The 23,036-nt window shown below is 36.3% G+C and overlaps 1 protein-coding gene across 1 annotated transcript; it reads left to right on the forward strand.

Moving 5' to 3' along the window:
* Positions 1-377: 377 nt before the first annotated feature.
* LOC103492613 (fructokinase-1) lies at positions 378-18,623 on the forward strand. Its single transcript, XM_008453041.3, has 5 exons — positions 378-1,070; positions 7,516-7,763; positions 8,081-8,372; positions 16,291-16,443; positions 17,764-18,623. The coding sequence occupies exons 1-5, from the start codon at positions 708-710 to the stop codon at positions 18,145-18,147; spliced, it is 1,440 nt and encodes a 479-aa protein (XP_008451263.1). The 5' UTR covers positions 378-707; the 3' UTR covers positions 18,148-18,623.
* Positions 18,624-23,036: the final 4,413 nt, after the last annotated feature.

Genomic DNA, 23,036 nt, shown 5'->3' on the forward strand with positions numbered 1-23,036 from the left:
CAATAATTACGAAGATGGTGGATTAGAACCTCTCTTGAGTTAGAACTACTTTTACATGATACTTATATTATTAAACATTTTGTTATTTATTATTAATTTTTTTATTTATGTTTTATGGATTTTTAATAGAAATACCCATTTATCATTCAGACTAACATTGAATTGAATTCATGAAAATTTAAAAATATTCATACAAATATTTATTCATGAACGAAAATTTAATATTATGATCATATTAAAATTGAAATTAAAGAAATAACTTGAATAATAGAAAATTAGATAAATTGTCTCCAAGAATTAGTTGATCTACAATAGGAAAATGAAATAAAAAAAAAAAAAGAAAAAAGAAAAAAGAAAAAGATATCTTACTGTTCCGTTGGATTGAATTGAGGGCACAAGGGATGTTGGCTCTTGGCTCTCGCCATTGCAAATAAACAAAAACTCTTTTGAACAATAAACAATCCAACAGCAACTTTTGTAAGAGAGTCCCTTTCACTCTGCATTACCCATTTGAAAAATGAAGCTTTGAGTGGCCATAGGAATAAATTCCCAAAGAACCCATTTCTCTGAATCATTTTTACTGGTTTTTCCATATGCAGAGCTTGAAATTCCCACCGTTTCTTCTTCCTTCTCATCTTCTTGCTTAATAAATAACCACATACCCATTTCGCTAATTCCTTCTCTAATCGTCTTCAACCTTTGTCCGAATGCCGCTATCCGCCATTTCTTTCCAATCTTCACTCCGTTGTTTCACTGGACTTCCTTTTCCTACACCCTTCCAGCCCAATTTGGGGCTTCATCCTTCAATTCCTTCAAAACCCACTCGAGGTTTTCTCTGTTGCAAGAAGCTTCAAGTATCGGAGCCTAAGCATTACCCCAACTCTTTCAATTTCTCGAATGAGTGCGTTGCGGTTCCTAAATTCAGGAGTGCGAGTTCGAAGGATATTGATGTTGCTACTCTTGGAAATCTTTGCGTGGATATTGTGCTTAATGTTCCTAGTTTACCTCCAGAAAATGACGATGAACGACGGGCTTATATGGAGCGGTTGTCCTCCTCGCCTCCTGATAAGGTTTGTAAATGCTGCTGCCTCATTAACGTTATCATCTCAATAAACTGATGTTTATGTGGATGAGGATTTTAGGTGATGTTTGGTTTGTAGTTTTGTAGTCTTGCTAGCATTTAGTTTGTCTTTAGGTTGTTCTTGGGGTTCTTGTTCTTTCTTGGATTGGTTCTTGTAATTCTTTGTGGTGTTTCTTGTTTAAGTTGGATAATTCTTTGCTTTGAGGTTTTGCCCTTCTTAGTTGTATCTTACAGCTTTATTATAAGCTGATAGTTAACCTGGGTTTACAAGGAGCCCCTGTTTTTCCCCCCATGTTGTTTTGACAGCCTATATAAATGGGTGCTGGGTGTACTTTTTGGCACTTAGATAATTTCCCTTGTGGTATTATTCAATACATCAATTGAAGTGCGATCATCATTTAAGGCTTGTAGAGACTGGAAAGTGAAGACTTTTTCTTAATGCACGATGGTGATAGGTATCCTTTATTTGCTTATAGTTCTCTAGTGAGAATTTACAACCTAAAAACCATGATCAATTGGAGAGGGTCAGAACCTATCTCCAGTCTCCATGCTTGTAGAGACTGGAGAATGTAGACTTTTTCTTAGTGCACGATGGTGATGGGTGTCCTTTATTTACTTATAGTTCTCTAGTGAGAATGTATAACCTATCAACCATGACTCATTGGAGAGGGTCACAATCTCTCCACACTAACTTCACAAAAACACACGCTGTTTTTCAAAATAACTCGTACATATATAACCATAAAGCTGAGAAAGGAAGTTAAAAACTCATAACTCCCTAACACACAATATAGAATTCAAATATAATAATTGCTAAAATAACTACTTTTCCTTGCCCTTGTCTCTCCCTTCTAGCATATACATTTACAATGGGAGGTTTAACAGATGGGTTTTAAGTTGAATGTGTATACAATTCAGTGAATTAAGGCTGGATCTTTTCATACCATAGACAATGTTGCTGCGACAATGTTGAAAAGAGAGTGGTCAGTTGTAATTCCTTAGGATTCTAGACCAAACCTTTTTACCTTTTGTAGTTTGTAGGGATAGCTATCTATTTCGCTATAATAACGATCCTATTTGCTGCCTACGGTTTTGTAACCCTTTCTTTACCAAGCGAAAGGAGAAGACCAGGCATGCTATCATTGAAAAAGGAAACCCCACCCAACAAGCTCTTTGGCCACGACTTCATAGCGTAGAATAAAAAGAGCTGAGGAGGCTTTCCTGTAAAAGGGTAGGCCTTCTCTCTGGTGCCACTTTCTTGTAATGACTTAGTTTAGCTATAGCCTTACTGTCCTTCAACATCTCCCTTCCTGATGAGGACTTCAGTGTAGTGAATCTATGGTGAAAGTACATGTGTCAAAGAAGTTGTGGCTAGTTCTACTAATGATGCTTTAGGTTTAAAGCCATATACTATGTCTCTACTCCTACATCTAGTTACAGCGTTAAGGCTACCTTTAAAGCTATTTCAAACTAAAGTAAAAACTCTCATGTAAAATACGGAGACAAAGAACACAAATTTACGTCGAAATCCGAGTATCGGGAGAAAAACCACGATATTTTTCTTCTTATTATTTTATGATAAATTTTACGATAGGTACAATGAGGGAGAATAAATAGAATACACAAGGGAATAAAAAAGGAAAGGATTTAGGAACTAGGGTAAATATTTCCATAATCTTTTTATAAATACCCTAAGGGCGAAGCCCACTAATTCCAACACTTCCTTTCAAGTTGGGACGTAGAGGCCTAACTTGCTAACACAAAAGTCGAAGTCTGGTCAGAGAAGCCCCTTGGTGAGAACATCAGCAACCTGTTGGCTCGAGGGATGTACGGAATGCATATGCTTCCACTGTCAAGTCTTTCTTTGATGAAATGTCGATCAATCTCAACATGTTTAGTTTTATCATGTTGAACAGGGTTAGCAATACTAATAGCGGCTTTATTATCACAGAAAAGCTTCAATGGTGTCTCACATTCTTGTTGAAGATCAGATATGACTTTTTGGAGCCAAATTTCCTCACATATTCCCAAAATCATGGTTTGGTATTTGGCCTCAGCACTGCTTTTGGCCACAACACTTCGTTTCTTACTCCTCCAAGTTACAAGATTGCCCCAAACAAAGGTACAATAACCGGAGGTAGATTTTCTGTTAACAACAGATCTTGCCCAGTCCGAGTCAGTGATTGCCTCAATGGTCTTTCTAGCTGTCTTTCTAAACATCAACCCTTTACCAGGTGTTGTTTTCAAGTATCTCAAAATTCTATTGACAGCTTTCATGTGTTTCTCATAGGGAGCTTGCATAAACTACCTGATAACACTCACAACAAAGGAAATATTAGGACGAGTGTGGGATAAGTAAATTAATTTACCTACAAGACGCTGATATTGTTCTTTATCAACTGGAACTTGATCATCAGAGTTTCCTAGTTTACAGTTCAATTCAATAGGAGTGTCAACAGGACGACATCCCAATATGCCTGTCTCGGTTAGCAAATCAAGGGCGTATTTTCTCTGAGACACGAAGATGCCTTCTTTAGATCTAGCCACCTTCATTCCAAGGAAATATTTTAGATTTCCCAAATCCTTGATTTCAAACTCAAATCCCATCTTCTTCTTTAGTTGAACAATCTCATCAGTACCATCCTCGATAGCACAATGTCATCGACATAGACAATCAATACTGCAATTTTCCCTACCTTGGAGACTTTAGTGAACAAGGTGTGATCCGAGTGCCCCTGATTGTACCCTTAAGACTTGATGAAGTGAAAAATCTGTCAAACCACGCTCTTGGTGATTGTTTCCACCCATATAAGGACTTCCGAAGCTTGCAAACCTGATTATTAAATTGAGCTTCAAATCCTAGAGGCGAACTCATATACACTTCCTCTTTAAGATCCCCATTCTAGAATGCATTCTTAACATCAAGTTGATGTAAGAACCAATCTTTATTCACTGCAACAGACAACAAAACTATAATATGTTCAACTTTGCAACAGGAGAAAAAGTCTCAAAGTAGTCAATCCCATAGGTATGAATGAACCCTTTTGCAACTAGTCTGGGCTATGTCTGTCAATTGTACCGTCTGCTCTGTACTTGAGTGTAAACACCCATTTGCATTCAACAGTCTTGTGTCCCTTAGGGAGTGCAGAGATTCCGGGTTTTGTTCTTTTCCGGGGATCTCATTTCTTCCATGACAGCGACTTTCCACTTCGGACACTCTAAGGCAAGGTGGATACTCTTGGGTATTGTGATAGAGTCAAGACTAGCAGTAAAAGCTCTGAACTGAGGTGAGAGATTCTCGTATAACACATAATTAGATATGGAGTGCTTTGTACAGGACCTAGTACCTTTCCTTAGTGCAATAAGAAGATCAATAAATGGATCACAGTTACTAGTATTTCTAGAATGGTGTGACTTAGTTTCATTTTTAGTATGTTCAACAAAAACCTCGTTCTCATCAATCCTATCCTCTCCATCTATTATGACCCCATCAATACTGCCTTGCTCACACATATCTTCTAGAACAGTTGTCTGGACCCGTCATTTTCATCTGCCTTATTGTCGGTATGTGAGTCAATTGAATTCGTCTCAGACCTGTCATTCTCACTCATTCTATTATTACTATGTGAGTTAATGGAATCAGTCATACCTTGATTTCTTATTGGTTCAAAATCCTGGACTGGAGCCTTCTGAACAACAAGAGACTTAACTCCCTTTCTGAGATTCCTCCTATACTAGGTTTTCCAAGGAACTTGATTTGTTGGTAGGACTCTACTGTAAGGGCTAGGGTCTGGTAAGGTCACAATAGGACAAGTAGACTCTAAGGGAAGCATATAGTTAGACTCTTCACTCACACTCCCTGAAGTAGGCTAATGGAAAAAAAAGGACAATCTTCAATAAAGGTGACATCCATGGTAACAAAGTACTTATGTGAAGATGGTTGGAAGCATTTATAGCCTCGTTGGTGCAAAGGATACCCAACAAACACCCGGGCTTGAACCCTAGGGTAAATTTAGTTTTATCAGGACCATGGCTATGGACATAGGTAGTGCGTCCGAGCACCTGAAGGGGAACATCAGGGATGAGACTAGTGGAGGGATAGGATTCTTTGAGGCAATCTAATGGTGTCTGGAAGTGAAGGACATGGGAAGGCATGTGGTTTGATGAGATGAGCGGCAGTGAGAATGGCATCACCCCAGAGATAGGAAGGAAGAGAAGTGGACAACACAAGGGAACGAGCAACTTCCAAAAGGTGACGATTTTTTGTTCGGCAACCCCATTTTGTTGGGGGTGTAAGCACGAGAACTTTGGTGAAGAATTCCTTTAGAGGATAAAAACTCGTTAAGAGAGTGGTTTTGAAACTCATAACCATTATCACTCCGCAAGATTGCAATCTTTGTATGTGAAGGTAACTTTAGATTTGCGTTTCTATGGTGTGATAGAAGTCCCAGAATGTGAAGGTAACTTTAGATTTGTCGGAGATAAGGAAAACCCAAGTAAGATGAATATGGTCATCAATGAAGGACTATCGTTTCCCAGAGGAGGTAGTGACCTTGGATTGTCCCCAAACATCACTATGGACAAGAGTAAAATGGGTTCGCTTATAGGGTTACGAGGGAAACGAGACTCGGTATTGTTTAGCTTGTATGCACACATCACAAGATAAGGAAGAAACATCAACTTTAGAAACGAGATGAGGAAATAGATATTTCATATATTTAAAGTTGGGATGACATAAATGGAAATGCCACAATATAAGGTCTTTTTCAGAAGTGGTAAAGTAGGAAGAGAAGATAAAAGAGTTGTCCTAGAAATACTACTAGAGGAGGCATCATCATCAAGCAAGTAAAGACCCCTATTGTGTTGGGCAGTGCCAATCCAACTCCCTGAGCTCAGGTTTTGAAAAGAAACAGAATCATGTAAGAATGTTGCTTTTGCAGTTTAATCCACGAGTAAACTTGCTAATCGGCAGAAGATTATATGAAATTCGTGGCACATGAAACACATTGTGTAATGGGAACCCGTCAAAAAGAGAAATCTGCCATTTTCCGACAATAGGAGCCAAGGAGACATCATCAATTCTTATCTTCTCATTCCCAGCACACGGAAAGTAGGACTGTGTCCAGAGGAACCGGTTAAATGATCTGTGGCACCAGAGTCCAGTATCCAAGGATTCTTACCATCAATACTAACGAGACTAAAGGATTCTCTGATACCATATTGAAAGTAGAGACAAAGAACACACAAATTTATGTAGAAACCCGAGTATCGGTACATTTTACAATAGGTACAATGAGAGAGAATAAATAGAATACACAAGGGAATAAAAAAAGAAAAGATTTAGGAATTAGGGTAAATATTTCCATAGTCTTTCTATAAATACCCTAGGGGCCAAGCCCACTAATTCCAACAAAAAAACTTTCCAAATAATGAGTTTTAACTCACTCTCGGCCTGCATGGGTTAGCTTTTTTTTTCTTCTTCTTTAGTTTTCCTTTTCTTTTTGGAACAAGAAATGCAGGGGTTAGCTTTTCTGAAAGTTTCTTTCGATGAACCAAAATTCCAAAGTCCCAAGATAAACAACATAGTCATTTTAAAAGGGATTTGCTTGCAGGTTTCTCCGATACAATCCTAGGGTGGTTCTTGAACTGACATAGAACCAATGGCTTTAGATTTTAGATAACTCCATTCTCTCTACTTCTGATCATATATCTCTTCATTGTTTCATCAATATTATTTTAAAAATTTCTTTATACAACATACAAGCTTTACCTTAAACTATTGTTTACTGCATATTTCTTTATGTTCCTTGCTATGCTTCTTCAATAGTTACAAAATGGTTTTCCATCAATTTCATGCATTTTCTATCTGGAAATGTTGTAGATAATCCTAACTCTACCAGGTATTGGCTCGGTAGGAAGGTTGGTTTTCAAAGACTCTAGACCCCTCATAAACTAACTATTGGGTATAGCATATCTAACCTACAGGACACCAGAATCCATAGAAACAGAAAATGTAGGAATAGCAAATTATACTTTCAATGATGTATGGTTGCCTCAATGAACTTTGCAAATTCTGATTTAATCAGGCAGGCATGCTCTATGAGATAGGAAGGCGAAGTGTAGAGACAATTGGAAAATTTCTTTGGGTCAGAGAAAAATTCATGTAAAGTTGACACAGTTAACATGATCATACTTGACCAATAGCCAATTTAATTGGAAAAGAGTAATAAATGTTTCTTAGGGGCTGTGAGCTGACTTTTCTAGATGACTTAAAATAGCTACTGTTATGTTTCACAGTCTCAGATTTCAAGTTTTTCTTGGCCAAGCACACACGTATTTTGCCATTTAGTGTTGTGTTCTAAAAAAATACATTATTATAGTCTTCATTACTTGTATTAATCAACTTAACTCGAGTATATGGTTCTGTATGCCAGTGTTATTGGGAAGCTGGCGGCAACTGCAATATGGCAATAGCGGCAGCTAGATTGGGACTTCGTTGTGCGACAATTGGTCATGTGGGAAATGAAATCTATGGCCAATTTCTTCTTGATGTACTTCATGAGGAAGGAATTTCTACAGTTGGAATGAGTGATGCTAGTTGTGGCGTTAGGTCAAAGACCTCCTATGAGACTCTTCTATGTTGGGTTCTGGTGGATCCCTTACAAAGACATGGCTTTTGCAGGTACAAGCCAAAAGAAGAAAAGAAAAAAAAAAAAAGAATTGCATATTAAGTGATTTAAAATAGGTTTTCCTTTGTGTTAAAAAGATGTACATCCTTGTTGACATGATTCTCCATTTTGTGGTATTCTTTTGGGATAATTATGGTTGTTTAGATTACTTCTACATATTCTAATTAATCTCACATAACATTTGCACGACCAGCCCATTCCTGCCCCTTGCAAAAATGGAAAAACAAAAAAAAAGAAGGAAAAAAAAATCAAATCATTTGTAGTGCTTGTTATTGGCTTTTGTTGAGGCTTTTCTTCTCTTTTCTTTCAGTCGAGCTGATTTCACTAAGGAGCCTGCTTTCAGTTGGATTACTGAACTATCTGAAGGAGTTAAAATTACTGTTAGACGGTCGAAGGTCCTATTTTGTAATGGTTATGGCTTTGATGAGCTCTCCCCTAACCTCATTATTTCAATTGTGGATTATGCATTGGAGGTTGGAACATCGATCTTTTTTGATCCTGGACCACGTGGAAAGAGCTTGTCTGTTGGTACTCCTGATGAAAGAAGTGCTTTAAACCATTTCTTGAGGATGAGTGACGCTCTGCTTTTAACTTCTGATGAGGTAGACTTGTTAATTTATTTAAATATAACCTTTATTCAGTTGCAATTTAAGCATGTCAAAAAAATGCCTTCATCTAGTCTATGGTAAGCAATTTATGTCATAAATATATATTTATAATTGTTGAAAATAATTGTACTAAGGGTATTTGTGTAATCTTCATACCCTTGTTTAGTTTCTTTTTCGTCAAGGTTCATGATGGCCTATAAATATTTCACCCCCTGTGTTCTTTTGATAATAAGAAAAATATACAAAAGACTCGTATCGTGATTTTTTCTTTCTAAACTAGGGTTTTCCACGTATACCCAGTGTTCTTCTTTCTTCTTCTTTGATTAATTTTTATATGGTATCAAACACATGGATAAAAAACCCTAGCTATCATGGTTAACAAAACCCTGGCCGTCATGGTAGAAGAACAACAAGTGGGAAACCATAATATTACAGCTGCGGTGGCCACTGGACTGTCTGCCGTCGCCGCCGCCATTTAAGCTGCCGTCAACGAGTATCTCTGGTGTCTGTTTCTGTCAACGATCAGCCTAATTCTGGCGGAGACAAAACCTCATTCAAGCAGCTTCTGTTTTCCGTCAACAACCAACCCTTCTCTGGGACCCACTGCTCACCGGCAGTACACAGCCATCACTCATTCGTCCCGACCAGACCGACAAATTTCTCTAACCCGGCTACCGGTCACTATCCCGGAGTTGAGAGTGGCGAATCGTCTGACATGGTGTTTTCAGGCCATGATGCAACAACTACTGGCAAACCTCCAAATGGATTTCCAGCAATAAATAGCGGCTCCCGGAGTTGCTATAGGTGCCTCAACGAACCCAAACTCAAACCATACCAATTCTACCATACCGTCAAATTCAAACCCCAACAAACCTCTTGTTCTCAAGTTGGTTCCACGGCCCTTCCCCCTTCAGATTCTGCAATAGTTGGTTGTCTGATAAAACTTGTGTGTAGTAATCAAAAGAGTTTGGACAAGTTGCACCTTCAGTGGTTGGGCTGGTTTCTTTCTTAGCGATAAATTATGAAAAGTTAAAGTGGCAGTCAAGAATTGGTTTGCGGATTTTCAGGAAAAGCAAAGGAGAAAGGAAAATGAGCTCTTATTGGAAATCTAGAGATGGGACAACATGGCTGAATCGTTACAGTTGTCGGATGAAAAGCACAATCTCAGAAATTCCTTGAAGACTGATTTCATGGCCTTAAAAGGAGGAGGTGAGTTTAATTCAGACATGTAAGCTGAACTGGTCAAGGTTGGGAGATGAAAATACTAGTTTCTTTCATAAATTCGTAGCAGCAAGGAAAAGAAGAAATTTGATTACGACCAAAATGTGCCAACTTTCCTTCTGAGAAATAGAAGGGTCAGTCCTAGTCTTTTATGCAAAGCTGTACATGAAAAGTCCTGGCTTGAGACAACTCCCCCTGAATTTTGACTAGCCTATGATTACCCCAAATCAGAACACACAGCTTGCAGCTCCATTTACAGCCTTGAAAACTTTGGCAGCAGTTAAAAACCCAAAGGCAAAGCACCAGGGCCTGATGGGTTCTCAGCTGAGTTTCTCTTGAAATATTGAGATTTAGTGAAGCCGAATATCCTCTCTTTACTTGAAGACTTTAAGAAGAATGGAAAACTTTGTTAAAGGAAACTAGGGTTTATTGATTTTATTCCTAAGAAACATTTTCTAAGTATCTTTTTCTGGGAAGGGCATAGTAGCAGCAAGATTAACCATTTGGTAAAATGGTCAGTTGTTAACAAATCTACAGTGGATGGGGGTCTCGGCTTAGGTGGTCTAAAAGGAAAAAAATTGGCTCTCCTCTCAAAATGGGAAGGGCGTTATATGGAAGAAGATACTCTTTGGCATAAGGTAGTCAGCAACATACATGGAAGGTCTTGGTCAATAGCAGGAAATGGATTGTTCACTGTGAAATCCCTCACCAACCACCCATCTCCATTTTCCCGTTCAACAAGAGTTGCCATTCGGAAAACCAAGAGCCCTAGAAGAGTGAATATTTTGATTTGGATAATGCCAATTGGTTCCTTGAATGTCTCTTCTGTTTTACAGTACAAAATGCCTTCAAGCTGACTTTCTCCCTCCATATGTCCGTGATGCCATCAACATGGAGAAGACTCCATCTCTTCTTTTTGTGCTTTTATTCAGGTAGCTGCTGGGCAAATTTATTCTCTCTTTTTGGTCCGTCTTGGGTGCATGGTGATAAAATTAAAGCAAGCTTTCAGCAACTTCTTATTGGGCCTCACCTCAGCAAACATTCTCAGCTTCTTTGGCTAAATGCATCAAAGGCTCTTTTGGCGGAAATTCGGTTTGAAAGAAACCAGCGGGTCTTCCATGACAAATCCCAAGATTGGTGTGCTTTGTTATGAAGTAGCCTGTCGAAATGCCTCATCATGGTGTATTCTCTCAAATAGTGCTTTGCTAGCTAGCCTTCAAGATCTCAATTTGAATTGGAGAGTTTTCATTTCTCCACCCTAGCAGATTTAGTTTTCATTTCTCCACCCTAGCAGATTTTTGTCAAAGTTTATGTTTCTCTAGTATTTTGTTCTTAGTCCTGTATTTCTGCTACTATTTCATCTCTTGTGTTTGCCTTTAATGGCCAAGGCTGTGTAGATTTTGTTTGCTATATTTAGCTTTGTTATTGGTAGGCCATGGATATGATGATGGCACTACGAGGATGTGAGCAAAGCTTAGGACTTTCTTATGAAAATACTTCAAGATATCTTTTATTAATGAAAATAGGAGCCTTTTATAGGCTGAAAGTTTAACAAGAATCTGTTAGGAGTTAGTTAAATTGGGAACTAACTTTGAATTTGAGTTAGTTATTTTAGAACTAACTCCAGATACAAGAATGATAAGCCCTAGCTAAAATCAAGAAACTTAAGAAATAGCTAAAGAAACATTTAAGAACTTAAAAGAAACATCAAGAATGGAAGATGTTCTACATCAAACCCCTCCCCTAGGAAAAAACTCATCCTCAAGTGCAAATTAGGGAGCCAAGGAAAAGGAATCTGGAGCATGGTAAGGAGACAGATCAATGTTGAGTGATGGGTTGATTCTCATGTTAGTTGGAAGATCTAATTGGTAAGCGTTGGGGCTGAGTCTCCAATATTTGAAGTGGGCCAATGCATTTGTTGGTCATTTTAGAATTCACTTGCTGGGAAGCGTGATTTGCGGAGGTACACCATAACAAGGTCGCCCACTTGATATTCCTTAAGACACTTGTGAGAGTTGGCTGCTGCTTTGTAAGAGTCACTAGCGAGCTTTAGATGATTCTTTACTTCTTGGTGTAGCTTGGAAATACGGTCAGCCATGGCTTCAACCTCCATACTGACATTGACAACAGAGGGAAGATGAGCTAAATCGAAAGTAACCCGAGGGAGACTAGTATATATAACCTCAAATGGAGACTTCCCTGTTGAGCGATTTGCCATGTGGTTGAAGGCAAATTCTGCTTGAGGCAATATTAGGTTCTTGTTTAGGCTTGTCCCCGCTAAGACATCGAATGAGGTTGCCAAGAGTGCGGTTAGTCACCTTTGTTTGGCCGTTAGTTTGGGGGTGAGTTTGGGGGTGGCTAACGGTACTAAATAGTAGGTTAGTGTCGAATTTCTTCCATAGGGATCTCCAAAAGTGGCTCAAGGACTTTACATCACGATCCAAAACTATAGTTTTAGGAATTCCATGTAATCTAACAATTACTTGAAAAAATAGATTCGCAATATTCAAGGCATAAAAAGTTCTTTTTGCAAAGGGATAAAATGAGCCATTTTGCTGAAACGATCTACGACTACAAAAACTGAATCATGACCCCTTTGAGTTTTTGGTAAGCCTAAGACAAAATCCATAGCTAAATCCTCCCAAATAGTAGGAGTAGGTAAAGGGGTGTACAAACCTGTGTTTTGAGAATTACCTTTAGCGGTCTGGCAAATAGAGCATCTCTTAATGAAGTTAGTGGCATCCCTATTAAGTTGTGGCCAAAGAATTTAGAAAAAATTGTAGCCAATGTTTTGTCTCGGCCAAAATGTTTCTTAGAGATGCATGAGGTATACACAAAACATCACCTTTGAATAGAAAATCATTAACAATGTGGTAGTCTTTGCAATATTTATGATTAGAGCAAGCTTCCCAAATAATTCTAAAATCACTGTCAGTGGGGTATAAGGTAGGAAGGTGATCAAAGGCAATTATTTGAGATTGAAGGGTGGTGAGGAGTATACCTTTTCAGCTGAGGGCGTTAGCAACCTTATTAGTCTTACCTCAAGTGTGCTTAATCACAAAATCAAATCGTTGAGAATTGGAGCCATCGAGTATGGACTCTACTAATGTTTTTTTCTTGAGAATTTAGAAATTTGAGAGAAAAGTGATCGGTAAGCAAGATAAAAATATTAGCAAGTTGATAATGTTCCCATTGTTTTAGAACAAGTACAATTCTTGTTCGTAGGTACTCCAATTTTGTCTAGAGATATCTAGTTTTTCACTAAAATACTCTAAAGGGTGGCCCTCTTGACTAAGGATAGCTCATATTCCTAAACTCCAGGCATCTACAATGACTTCAAAAGGTTTATCAAAGTTAGGTAATTTTAAAACAAGGGGGCTAGCCTAAGCTTTTTTCAATTGCAAGAAGCTGTCTTCTTCAATTTGTCCCTATTGGAAACTACCCTTTTTTAAACAATTTATCGAGGGGGCTGCAATAGTGCTGAAATTCCTTATAAACCTTCTATAAAAGGAAGTTAAGCCTAAAAAGCATTGAATATCTTTTGGAGTTTTTGGTTGAGGCCAAGAACTAATAGTATCGATCTTTTTAGGATCAATTGAAATACCATTACAATTTATGATAAAGCCAAGAAAATGAATGCTATAACACAAAAATTCACACTTTTTAAGGTTAATTTGCAACTCATTTTCTTGTAAGATAGTAAAAAGTAAATGGATGTGTTTGAGGTGGTCTTCTTTAGAGGAGCTATAGATGAGTATGTCATCAAAGTATACCATAATGAATTGATTCAAAAAAGGTTGGAGGATTTGGTTCATTAAACGCATAAAGGTGCTAGGGGGATTTGAGAGACCAAAAGACATAACTAACCATTCAAACAACCCTTCATTGGTTTTAAAGGTTGTTTTCCACTCATCCCCTAGTTTAATTCTAATTTGGTGGTAGGCACTCTTGAGATCTACTTTGGAAAAGATGGAGGTTTTACCCAATTGGTCAAGGAGGTTGGATAAACGAGGGATGGGGAACCTATATTTGATTGTGATTTTGTTTATGGCTCTACTATCAACACAAAGTCTCTGACTACCATCTTTTTTGGATGCAAGTAAAGCTTGGTTGGATATGACCTTTGCTAAGGAGCTCTTCTATTTGTTCAGGTAGAAGTTGGTACTCCCTAGGGTTTATTTTATAATGTGGCAGATTAGGTAAGATGCTACCGGACATTAAGTCTATAGTGTACTGTATATTTCTAAGAGGTGGCAAAGAAGTGGTTGATTCTATGATTTTTGGGAATTTGGCTAAAAGGTTAGTTATCTCAATAGGTAAGTTATTTTCTGTGGATGCAATGCCGTTTCCTTTGATGACAAAGGCTAAGAGAGGTATTGTATTTGATGGCAAGAACTCTTTACCTTTGATTACCGTGAAAAGTTGTTTCCCTTTGCTAGGGTTAGGTTTTGTTTCGGGAGAGCTGCCTATAGGTAAAAGAACTACACGATGACTCATCCAATCAAACTCAATGGTACCCCTATGAACATAATTTTTGTCATACTGCCAAGGGCGTCCTAAAAGGATGTGGCAAGCATCCATATCTAGAACATCACATATATTTGGTCTTTATAGTGCTGTCCTATTGATAAAGAAATAGTGTAAACCTCACTAACAGTAGCTTCTCCCCCTTTTTATCCAACTAACCTTATAGGGATTTGGGTAGGGTTGAGTTTTCAAATTTAGGGCAGAAACAAGTTTTTTAGATACCAGATTTTCGCTGCTACCACTATCAATAATAACTTGACATACTTTACCATTAATGGTACATCTTATTATGAAAAAGAGTTTCTTTGAGATATACGATCAGCTGCTGGAGTGAAAAGGATTCTTTGAACTACAAAAGATAATTGATCTCCCTCGTTTGGTGTTAAAACTTCATAGATGTTGGCTTCTGAATCATCTTCTTGCCCTTCCTCAATTGTCAAAGTTCTACTTTGAGGGCACTCATTGGATAGATGTCCTTGTTGGCCGCACCTGAAACATTTACCCAAAGTAGGATGATTATAAATGTTGTCAACCTTCTTTTTACTAGTATTTTCACTTGGTTTGGTGGATGGATTTTTTTGGGGGAATTTCATCTTTCTTGATGGGCTGCGAAAGTGTGGATGAGCTTCTTTGTTGAAAGTTTTTAAACGAGTTAGTGGGGTTAGTTTTTTGTTGTTTGCCCCCACTGTTCTTTCTTTGAAAGGTCTTGGTTTTCTTGATCTCCTCACTTTTTTCAATCTTGGATGCCAAGGAAATAGCATCGGAAAGAAAAGTAAGTGGATGTAAGTTGACAATATCTTTAATTTCATCCCGTAACTCATGAATAAATCTAGAAATTTGTTGGTGTTTGGTTTCAGGAAGGTTGTTGGCGAGTGCCAAGTCTATAGAACTCTTCTGTCTAATCCATGATATTTCGAGAGCCTTGGTGACATTGTTGATATTGATTGTAGTGTAGTTGTTGGTAGTTGATTGGTAGGAATCGTTTTTTCATGAGTCTTAACATCTTTGGCCAGCTTCTAATCGGTTGTTTACCAAATAGTCGTTTGTTATTTTGTAATTGATCCCACCAAGCACTAGCGCCACCTTAGAGCTTGAGAGCCACTAATCGGACTTTCTTGTGTTCAGGTGTATTGGCATAGTCAAATTTTTTTTTTCTACATTCTTGATCCAGTCAATAAATTTTCCATGTCCATTCGACCATTGAAAGTAGGAAGATCCACCTTCATTCTTATTTTTTGATCTTCTTGAAAATATGGTCGAAAACCAAGTCCTCTTTGTGGTTTTTGATGAATATTCAACAAGTTTTCTTCACGGAAGAGTCGGAATCATCTAACAAGAAGCCTGGTAAGTTGTCCCCATAGAGCCGATTGTTGTAGATGTGAACAACTTGGTTTCTTGGACGTTCTTGATTTGCTGCAGCCTGCAGCTTGGTTTCTTGGTACTTCTTGCCGTTCTTGATTTGTTGTAACTTGGGTTTCTTGGAGGTTGAATTGCTTCTTCTAAAGCTACACATGAAATCGAGTGAAAATGTTAGTCAAATCTACTATTGATTGCTGCACATCCGATTGTCCTTTTCGGAGTCCTTCAATAGCTTGTTCCACTAACTACAAGCGTCGGTTTACGGAGGCTTCCGCATCCATGGTTTGGAATGGTGATGATCCAAGTTTCTTTGGAATGGGGTGAGCTAGGATCGAGCTCTCTAATACCAATTGATGCAAAGCTTAGGAGTTTCTTATGAAAATATTTCAAGATATCTTTTATTAATGAAAAGAGGAGCCTTTTATAGGCTGAAAGTTTAACAAGAATTTGTTAGGAGTTAGTTAATTTGGAAACTGACTTTGATTTGAGTTAGTTATTTTAGAACTAACTCAAGATACAAGAATGATAAGCCCTAGCTAAAATCAAGAAGCTTAAGAAATAGCTAAAGAAACATTTAAGAACTTAAAAAAACATCAAGAATAGAAGATGTTCTACATCAGGGTGTCAACCTAATTAAGATGTTCGAGTGCGCTTCTTGATCCATTTATATTTTTGTAATTGCTCACAGTATAGTCCTCTTGTACCATGAGCTTTTATCTTATTGTTTATATTTTTATCAATAAAGAGACATGCATTCTCTTTTTAAAAAATCTACTATTGAATATATTATTAATTCATTTCGCAGGTTGAGTCCTTGACAGGCATACAGGATCCGATATTAGCAGGTAACGAGTTGCTAAAAAAAGGTGTGCGTACAAAGTGGGTTATTGTCAAAATGGGTTCAAGAGGTTCAATTTTGATAACTAAGACGAGCATCTCTTGTGCACCTGCATTCAAGGTATTAGATCAATGTTCCATATGCTTCCATCCAATCCCTCAACTTTATTTTCCAGCTTATTTTCTTGATGTCTTTGAATTGTTTGTGACTTTTGGTTGTGGACATTTTCATTAGAGTGTTGCAGTGTGCACCGTGCAGTTCATCTTCTTTGTTCTTGTTGTGTTTGGATGTTTGATTGTTAGTATATGTTTTTTCTTTTTTTTTTCTTAAGTAACTACTTTTGTTGTGAAAAAATGAAAAAAATACTAGCACGGACATACAAAACCAAGCCACAAAAGAGATAACCCTTCTAAAAATGAGACTCCAACTATGCAAAATAATACTTATAAAGTAGTTACAAAAAGTCTTCGAAATGGAAGCCTACAAAGAACATAATAGCAAACAAGAAGCCTACAAAAAGTCTCACTAAACAATGATATTCTTTCAAGCTGCGCCTTCTCTCCCGCAAATCTCAGCTTCCGAATCTCCTGGACTTTCTATATTTAGCAGACTCTCCTGCAATTTAGCTAACAAACTTGAAACTGCTAAACAACTAAAATTGACTCCTTGATCGCTAGGGCCTCACTAAGTGCACACAAGACTAAATATCCACAATTGTTCCCTACTTCATTGTCTCGACTCCTTTTTATTCGTGACCAATTCCTACTAACAAACTTCCTAAGACCAATATATCCTTACTAATCCAAAGGGATTTCTAACTTTTACCATAAATGTATTCTGAACACTGGTTCATCCCGTACTTAGGTTGCATGGACCTACTTTTGCTTTGGCACGTTAATGATCATTCCATTAGCGTTTACCTTCTTTGATGTTCTTCTTCAGTACCATCTATGGTCTTTGACTATAGCTAAAATTCAATTTTAAGTTGGTCTTTAGGTTAGATAATGGCCCACGACTTCGACTAACCCAAAATATGGCCCAAACAAGCAGATATGATTTAGTCCAATCCAAAGAAAATTGACAAGCTGGACTAAGTTGGCCCATCAAACTTTTGACTTTTGTGTTGAGCCTAGGTTTCTTTTAGGCTTTGAATTATTTTGATGAGATCACTATTAAAGTGGTTTGAATTTGGATAAAACAAATGTAATGCTCAGAATTGCTTTGTTGAGGTTGTCTTGATATGCATTTTATTACTCAAAATGGTATGACGACAAGTAAGTTATGTTCTCTCCATAAATGCCTGAAATGATGTTAATTGTGCTTGCTCTAACTTTGCTTAGAAACTTAATGAAGTCCAAATGCTTCAAATATATGGTAATGTATCTTGAATTTTCCTTTTTAGCTAAGTGCTAAATGAAGCTCATCTTGTTTGTGAATTAGGTGAATGTTGTCGATACTGTTGGATGTGGAGATAGCTTTGTAGCAGCAATTGCTTATGGGTATATACACAATTTGCCAACCATTGATGCACTAACGATTGCCAATGCTGTGGGTGCTGCTACAGCCATGGGCTGTGGTGCTGGTAGGAGTGTTGCAACCCTAGAAAAAGTACTAGAACTTATGATGAAAGCAAACACCAATGAAGATCGTGACTTTTGGAATAAACTGTTTAGTGAAAACTTGGAATGTCAAGATATTACATTTATGTCAAAATCGAACGTCGATAGAAACAATAAGTCAATAAATTACATCATGTTGCAAAATGTGGTGTCTAGATTGCTACCTATGCTTGAACATGCACAATATGAAGAATTGACATCATAAAATTACAATGGGAGACTTTGATTCATTCAACACATGTTAAATTTTAGTTGCAGTCACAGTGGTATCAAGTATGGAAGGCAAAAGACAAGTTTGATGGCTCATCATATTGCAAAATGATTCATAGAAGATTGTTTGTTGAAACTTCTCTTGAAGCACACTGTTGTGGGATTATCAGGGGTATTCTTTGGCTTCAACCATTACTTTTTTGGTATACGAGATGTGAGCCTTTTTTCTTTTCTTTTCTCCTTTTATACTGTCATTATGTACTTAGGTGGAATGTAGTAGAGGTTCATAGGTACTGAATCCCGTGGTGTCTGAGAACAAATCGATGAAGAACTCAAACTAGATGCATGTTTCTTAAACAGTTTTGTGTCACGGTTCTGGTTAGCCTAGTTTGAATGTTTCATTATTAATGTTCATTAGACTCGTTGGAATATTGTATAACCATGGATGTATAGATATATTGGTTGACTTGATATGTTGGCTGACTTGAGTAAAGCTTTGGGTAAAAGTAACCCATCGTATTCAAATTGTTTTTTCTTCTTTTTTTTTTTTTTGTTTATATAATAAAACCATTAAATTTTTTTTGATTGCATACTAAAAAGTATTTGTATTTGATTTAAAATTTCAATTTTACAAACTGACCTCAATGAAATCATCTACCCTCTTCAATATTATTTATGAAAGTATGAGATGGGTTTAATTTAAGCATTAATTGCATAACATTTATGATGAACCCAACAAGGAATGTTTTGTCTAATCCTTAAAAGAACTGTAAGTCATAAAAGAATCCATAATAATAAATGCTTCCTTAGAATGTCATTTATTAATATACTTTGCCAATAATTTGTAATATGATTGGTCTCATTTCAATTATTGAGGAATATTTTTGTATTCATAGAATTTATTTCAGCTATTTATACTTTAAATAATAAACTAAATAATTACATTCTTAAAACTTTAATATCAATAGCAACAATTGAATTTATAAAGTTCTAAAAATGTGTTAACAATAAATCCTCAAACTTACAATAATTATAAAAGTTGGATTCAAGTTGAATCTAGGAAGGATGAAAATTAAATTTTTGAACTTATATATTAAGTATAATTTTCAAAACTATGTAATTAGTTTGGGAGTTGAATTCTAAAGGATGGAAAACAAATCTCCTCTTAAATAGTTAGCCCATTGTATTATTCAAAAACTAAATCATATACTGTGAATCTACTATCAAATTTAATTAGTTTTATATTTTATTAGTTTTGATTGATGGTCATTTATTGGGCCATATCCTCGTGGGTCTTGTTAATTTTGGGCCAACATTTGTGAAAAGGAGAGAATGGAGAAATTCCATGAACGTCAGTCTCTACTTTTACGTAATTGAAACCGTTGAAATATCAATCCTCTGTAGAAACAAGAAAAATAGCTAATTCCAAAATTATTTTTATTTATGATAAAACTACATAAATTTTTTTAATTTTTTGGTCCGAATTTATCCCTCCACGAAGGGGATAGTGTATTTATTAAGATCAAAAAATCAAACAAAATATCACATATCACGAATACAGTTGTATCTGTAAACACATTCACTTATGATAAATCTTAACTAAATCAGAAAATATTATGTTTTTGCATAAGATTGGACTAACAATACCTAAAGATATGACTTTAGTTTCAACATTCTCTAATTACTAGAATACAAAATCAAGTAATTGACGGATTTGTATATTTCATATTATTTATAAAAAATATATTAAATAATATATATTACAAATTTTTAATAACAATTTCAATCTACATCATCCCCTAAAATCGTCAATTTGAATTCAAATTTCCTAAAATAACTTTAAAGATAACTTCAAAGACAAATTCAACTATTTCATATTTTTTATTTTTTAAATTATTTATAAAAAATACATAAAAATACATAATACATATTTGATATTCTACTATTATTTTTAACATTACTTTCCACCCTTAGTTTAACCGCTAGTTTTAATTCAAATTTATAACACTATTTTTAAATCCAAATTTTATACCTTAATTTTAGATTGTTACTTTGAATTCTTAAAATTATACCAAAGACAATGGATAATCACTTAATTTTAGCATTTTTTATTTTACAAATTATTTATGAAAAGACATATTATTTTCCAACGCGCTCGCACACGGACACGCACACGTACGCAGGCATGCACGGATGCACGGACGCACGAACGCACGGACACACACACAGGGACGCATGGACGCACGCATGCATGCGCACACACATACACACGTACAGACGCACGCACACACACACACGCACGGACGCACGAACGGACGCACGGACAGACGTACAGACGGACGGATGCATGCACGAATGCACGCATGCATAGATGCACGGACGCACTTGCTGGAACAAAAACATCAGAGATGGCATGCATAGCGGAAGAAAAGATCATGTTCTACTCTATATGCATCTAAACGATTTAGAAAATAACATGCAACTTCTAAACGAAAGACCTAAACGATGAGAGTAAAAAAGTAAACGATGAGCTTACCTTTGTAGTTCTCAACTTCTACTTTGTTCTAAAACTTCTTCTCTGCCTTCAGATCATGAGCAAGGACAACCACTAAGTTGACCTACTAATCTCAGGACTAAGAACTGAGTTGTGGGAATCGTTTCTATGAAGAAAATCGTTTAGAGAGAAGGAAGGAGGTAGGTAAATCGTTTAGAGTTTTTTATACGAGAATCATCATCCCTTCTCATTCTGAAATGAGAAGTTTAAATAGAAAACTTACATGCAATTTATTTCATATAAACTTAACACCTAATTAATCCATTAACTATTTAATGGAATTAGTGCCTTCTAATTCATAATAATCTGCCACATTTTTCACTAACATTTAGTTAAAGAAATTAGTCAAAGGGCAATTTGGTCTTTTAACCAATTTAAGTCAAAGTCAAACTTTGACTTTTCTTAGTCAAAAGTCAACTTTTTGACTTTTTGTTATTTTACTTGTCTTGACTAATTCTAACCTCTCGAGTATGAATCCCCATTCATTTTTCTAAAATTCAAACCATATTTGAATATAAATCCGGTCAAAGTTTTGTTTTTCAAAGTTAAAAGTCAACATGTTGACTTTTACAACTTTTACCGTTTTAAAACTTTCGAAGCTTTTAAATATGAATCTATGTTCATATTTATTTAAACCATATTTAAACACAAAACTTAAAGTTTATATCTACCAGCTTATATCTTATATACTTGTCGGTTTCTCTCTTGTTTTTCTAGTTCGAACAATTTGAATTATTCCAACATATTGTTCTTAGTTGAATCCATATGAGCTAGTAGGGGAACCTAATGGACTTATAGATCATGGGCTCCAAGGATTCAAGATTAACTGGCTAAACTCTTTTAGAACAAGCTTAATCAACATTCGTTAACTAATGAGTCATTCCACTAAAGACTCATAGTTGCACTTCCCTCACTATATATATATTTCTGTCCACCTGATATAACCATGATGAGTAAGTCGATCCTGTTGGAATTTATGTCATAAAACTCATACTTTGTTATTTGATTCAATAAAATTTATTATTGAATGCTATAATCTTAAAACCAATAAATTTAAGGTCCCGAGGCTATTTAATAGTTTGTCATATATACTTGAGCTTTATATAAATACATAAACATGGATTAAGTTCAAGTTAATAGCCCAAATGGTCTATAGTGTATGAATAAGGTTGGACGCCTTATTCTGGATAAACACTATGGATGCGGCCTGCTCTGTAGTTAGTACAAATGAATGTCAAGGCTCGAGGAGGATACGAATATTTCATCAGCTTTATTGATGATTGTTCTAGGTATGGTCATGTTTACCTAATTCAGAACAAGTCTAATTCTTTTGAAAAGTTCAAAGAATATAAGGCTGAAGTTGAAAATGAATCAGGTAAAACAATAAAGATACTTCGATCAGATCGAGGTGGAGAATATATGGATTTGCAATTCCAAGACTATTTGATAGAACATGGAATCCAATTAAAACTCTCTGCACCTAATATGCCTCAGCAGAACGGTGTATCAGAAAGAAGAAACCGAACTTTGTTAGACATGGTTTGCTCTATGATGAGTTTTGCTCAGTTGCCAGATTCTTTTTGGAGATATGCTTTAGAGACAACTATCTATATTTTGAACAACGTTCTCTCTAAAAAGTGTTTCTGAAACACCTTATGAGCTATGGAAAGGGCGTAAAGGAAGTTTACGTCACTTTAGAATTTGGAGATGTCTAGCACACGTGTTGGTACAAAACCCTAAAAAATTGAAACATCGTTCAAAATTATGCTTATTTGTAGGTTAAAGAATCAAAAGGTGGTTTATTTTATGATCCTCAAGAAAATAAAGTATTTGTATCAACAAATGCTACGTTCTTAGAGGAAGACCACATTAGAAATCATCAAACTCCTTGTAAACTAGTATTAAAAGAAATTTCCAAGAATGCTACAGAAAGACCTAGTTCATCTACTAAAGTAGTAAATAAAACTAGGTATATTGGTCAAACACATCCTTCTCAAGAGTTGGGAGAGCCTCGTCGTAGTGGGAGGGTTGTACGATAGCCTAATCGCTATTTGGGTTTAAGTGAAGCTCAAATCATCATACCTGATGATGGCATAGAGGATCCATTGACCTATAAATAGGGAATGAATGATGTGGATTGTGACCAATGGATCAAAGCCATGGACCTCGAAATGGAATTTATGTATTCCAATTCTGTCTGGACTCTAGTAGATCAACCAAGTAAGGTAAGACCTATTGGTTGTAAATGGATCTACACGAGAAAACGAGACCAAGCTGGTAAAGTACAAACTTTCAAAGCTCGACTTGTGGCAAAAGGTTATACACAAAAG

This window comes from Cucumis melo, chromosome 1, assembly GCF_025177605.1.
Source record: "Cucumis melo cultivar AY chromosome 1, USDA_Cmelo_AY_1.0, whole genome shotgun sequence".
Lineage (NCBI taxonomy): Eukaryota > Viridiplantae > Streptophyta > Magnoliopsida > Cucurbitales > Cucurbitaceae > Cucumis > Cucumis melo.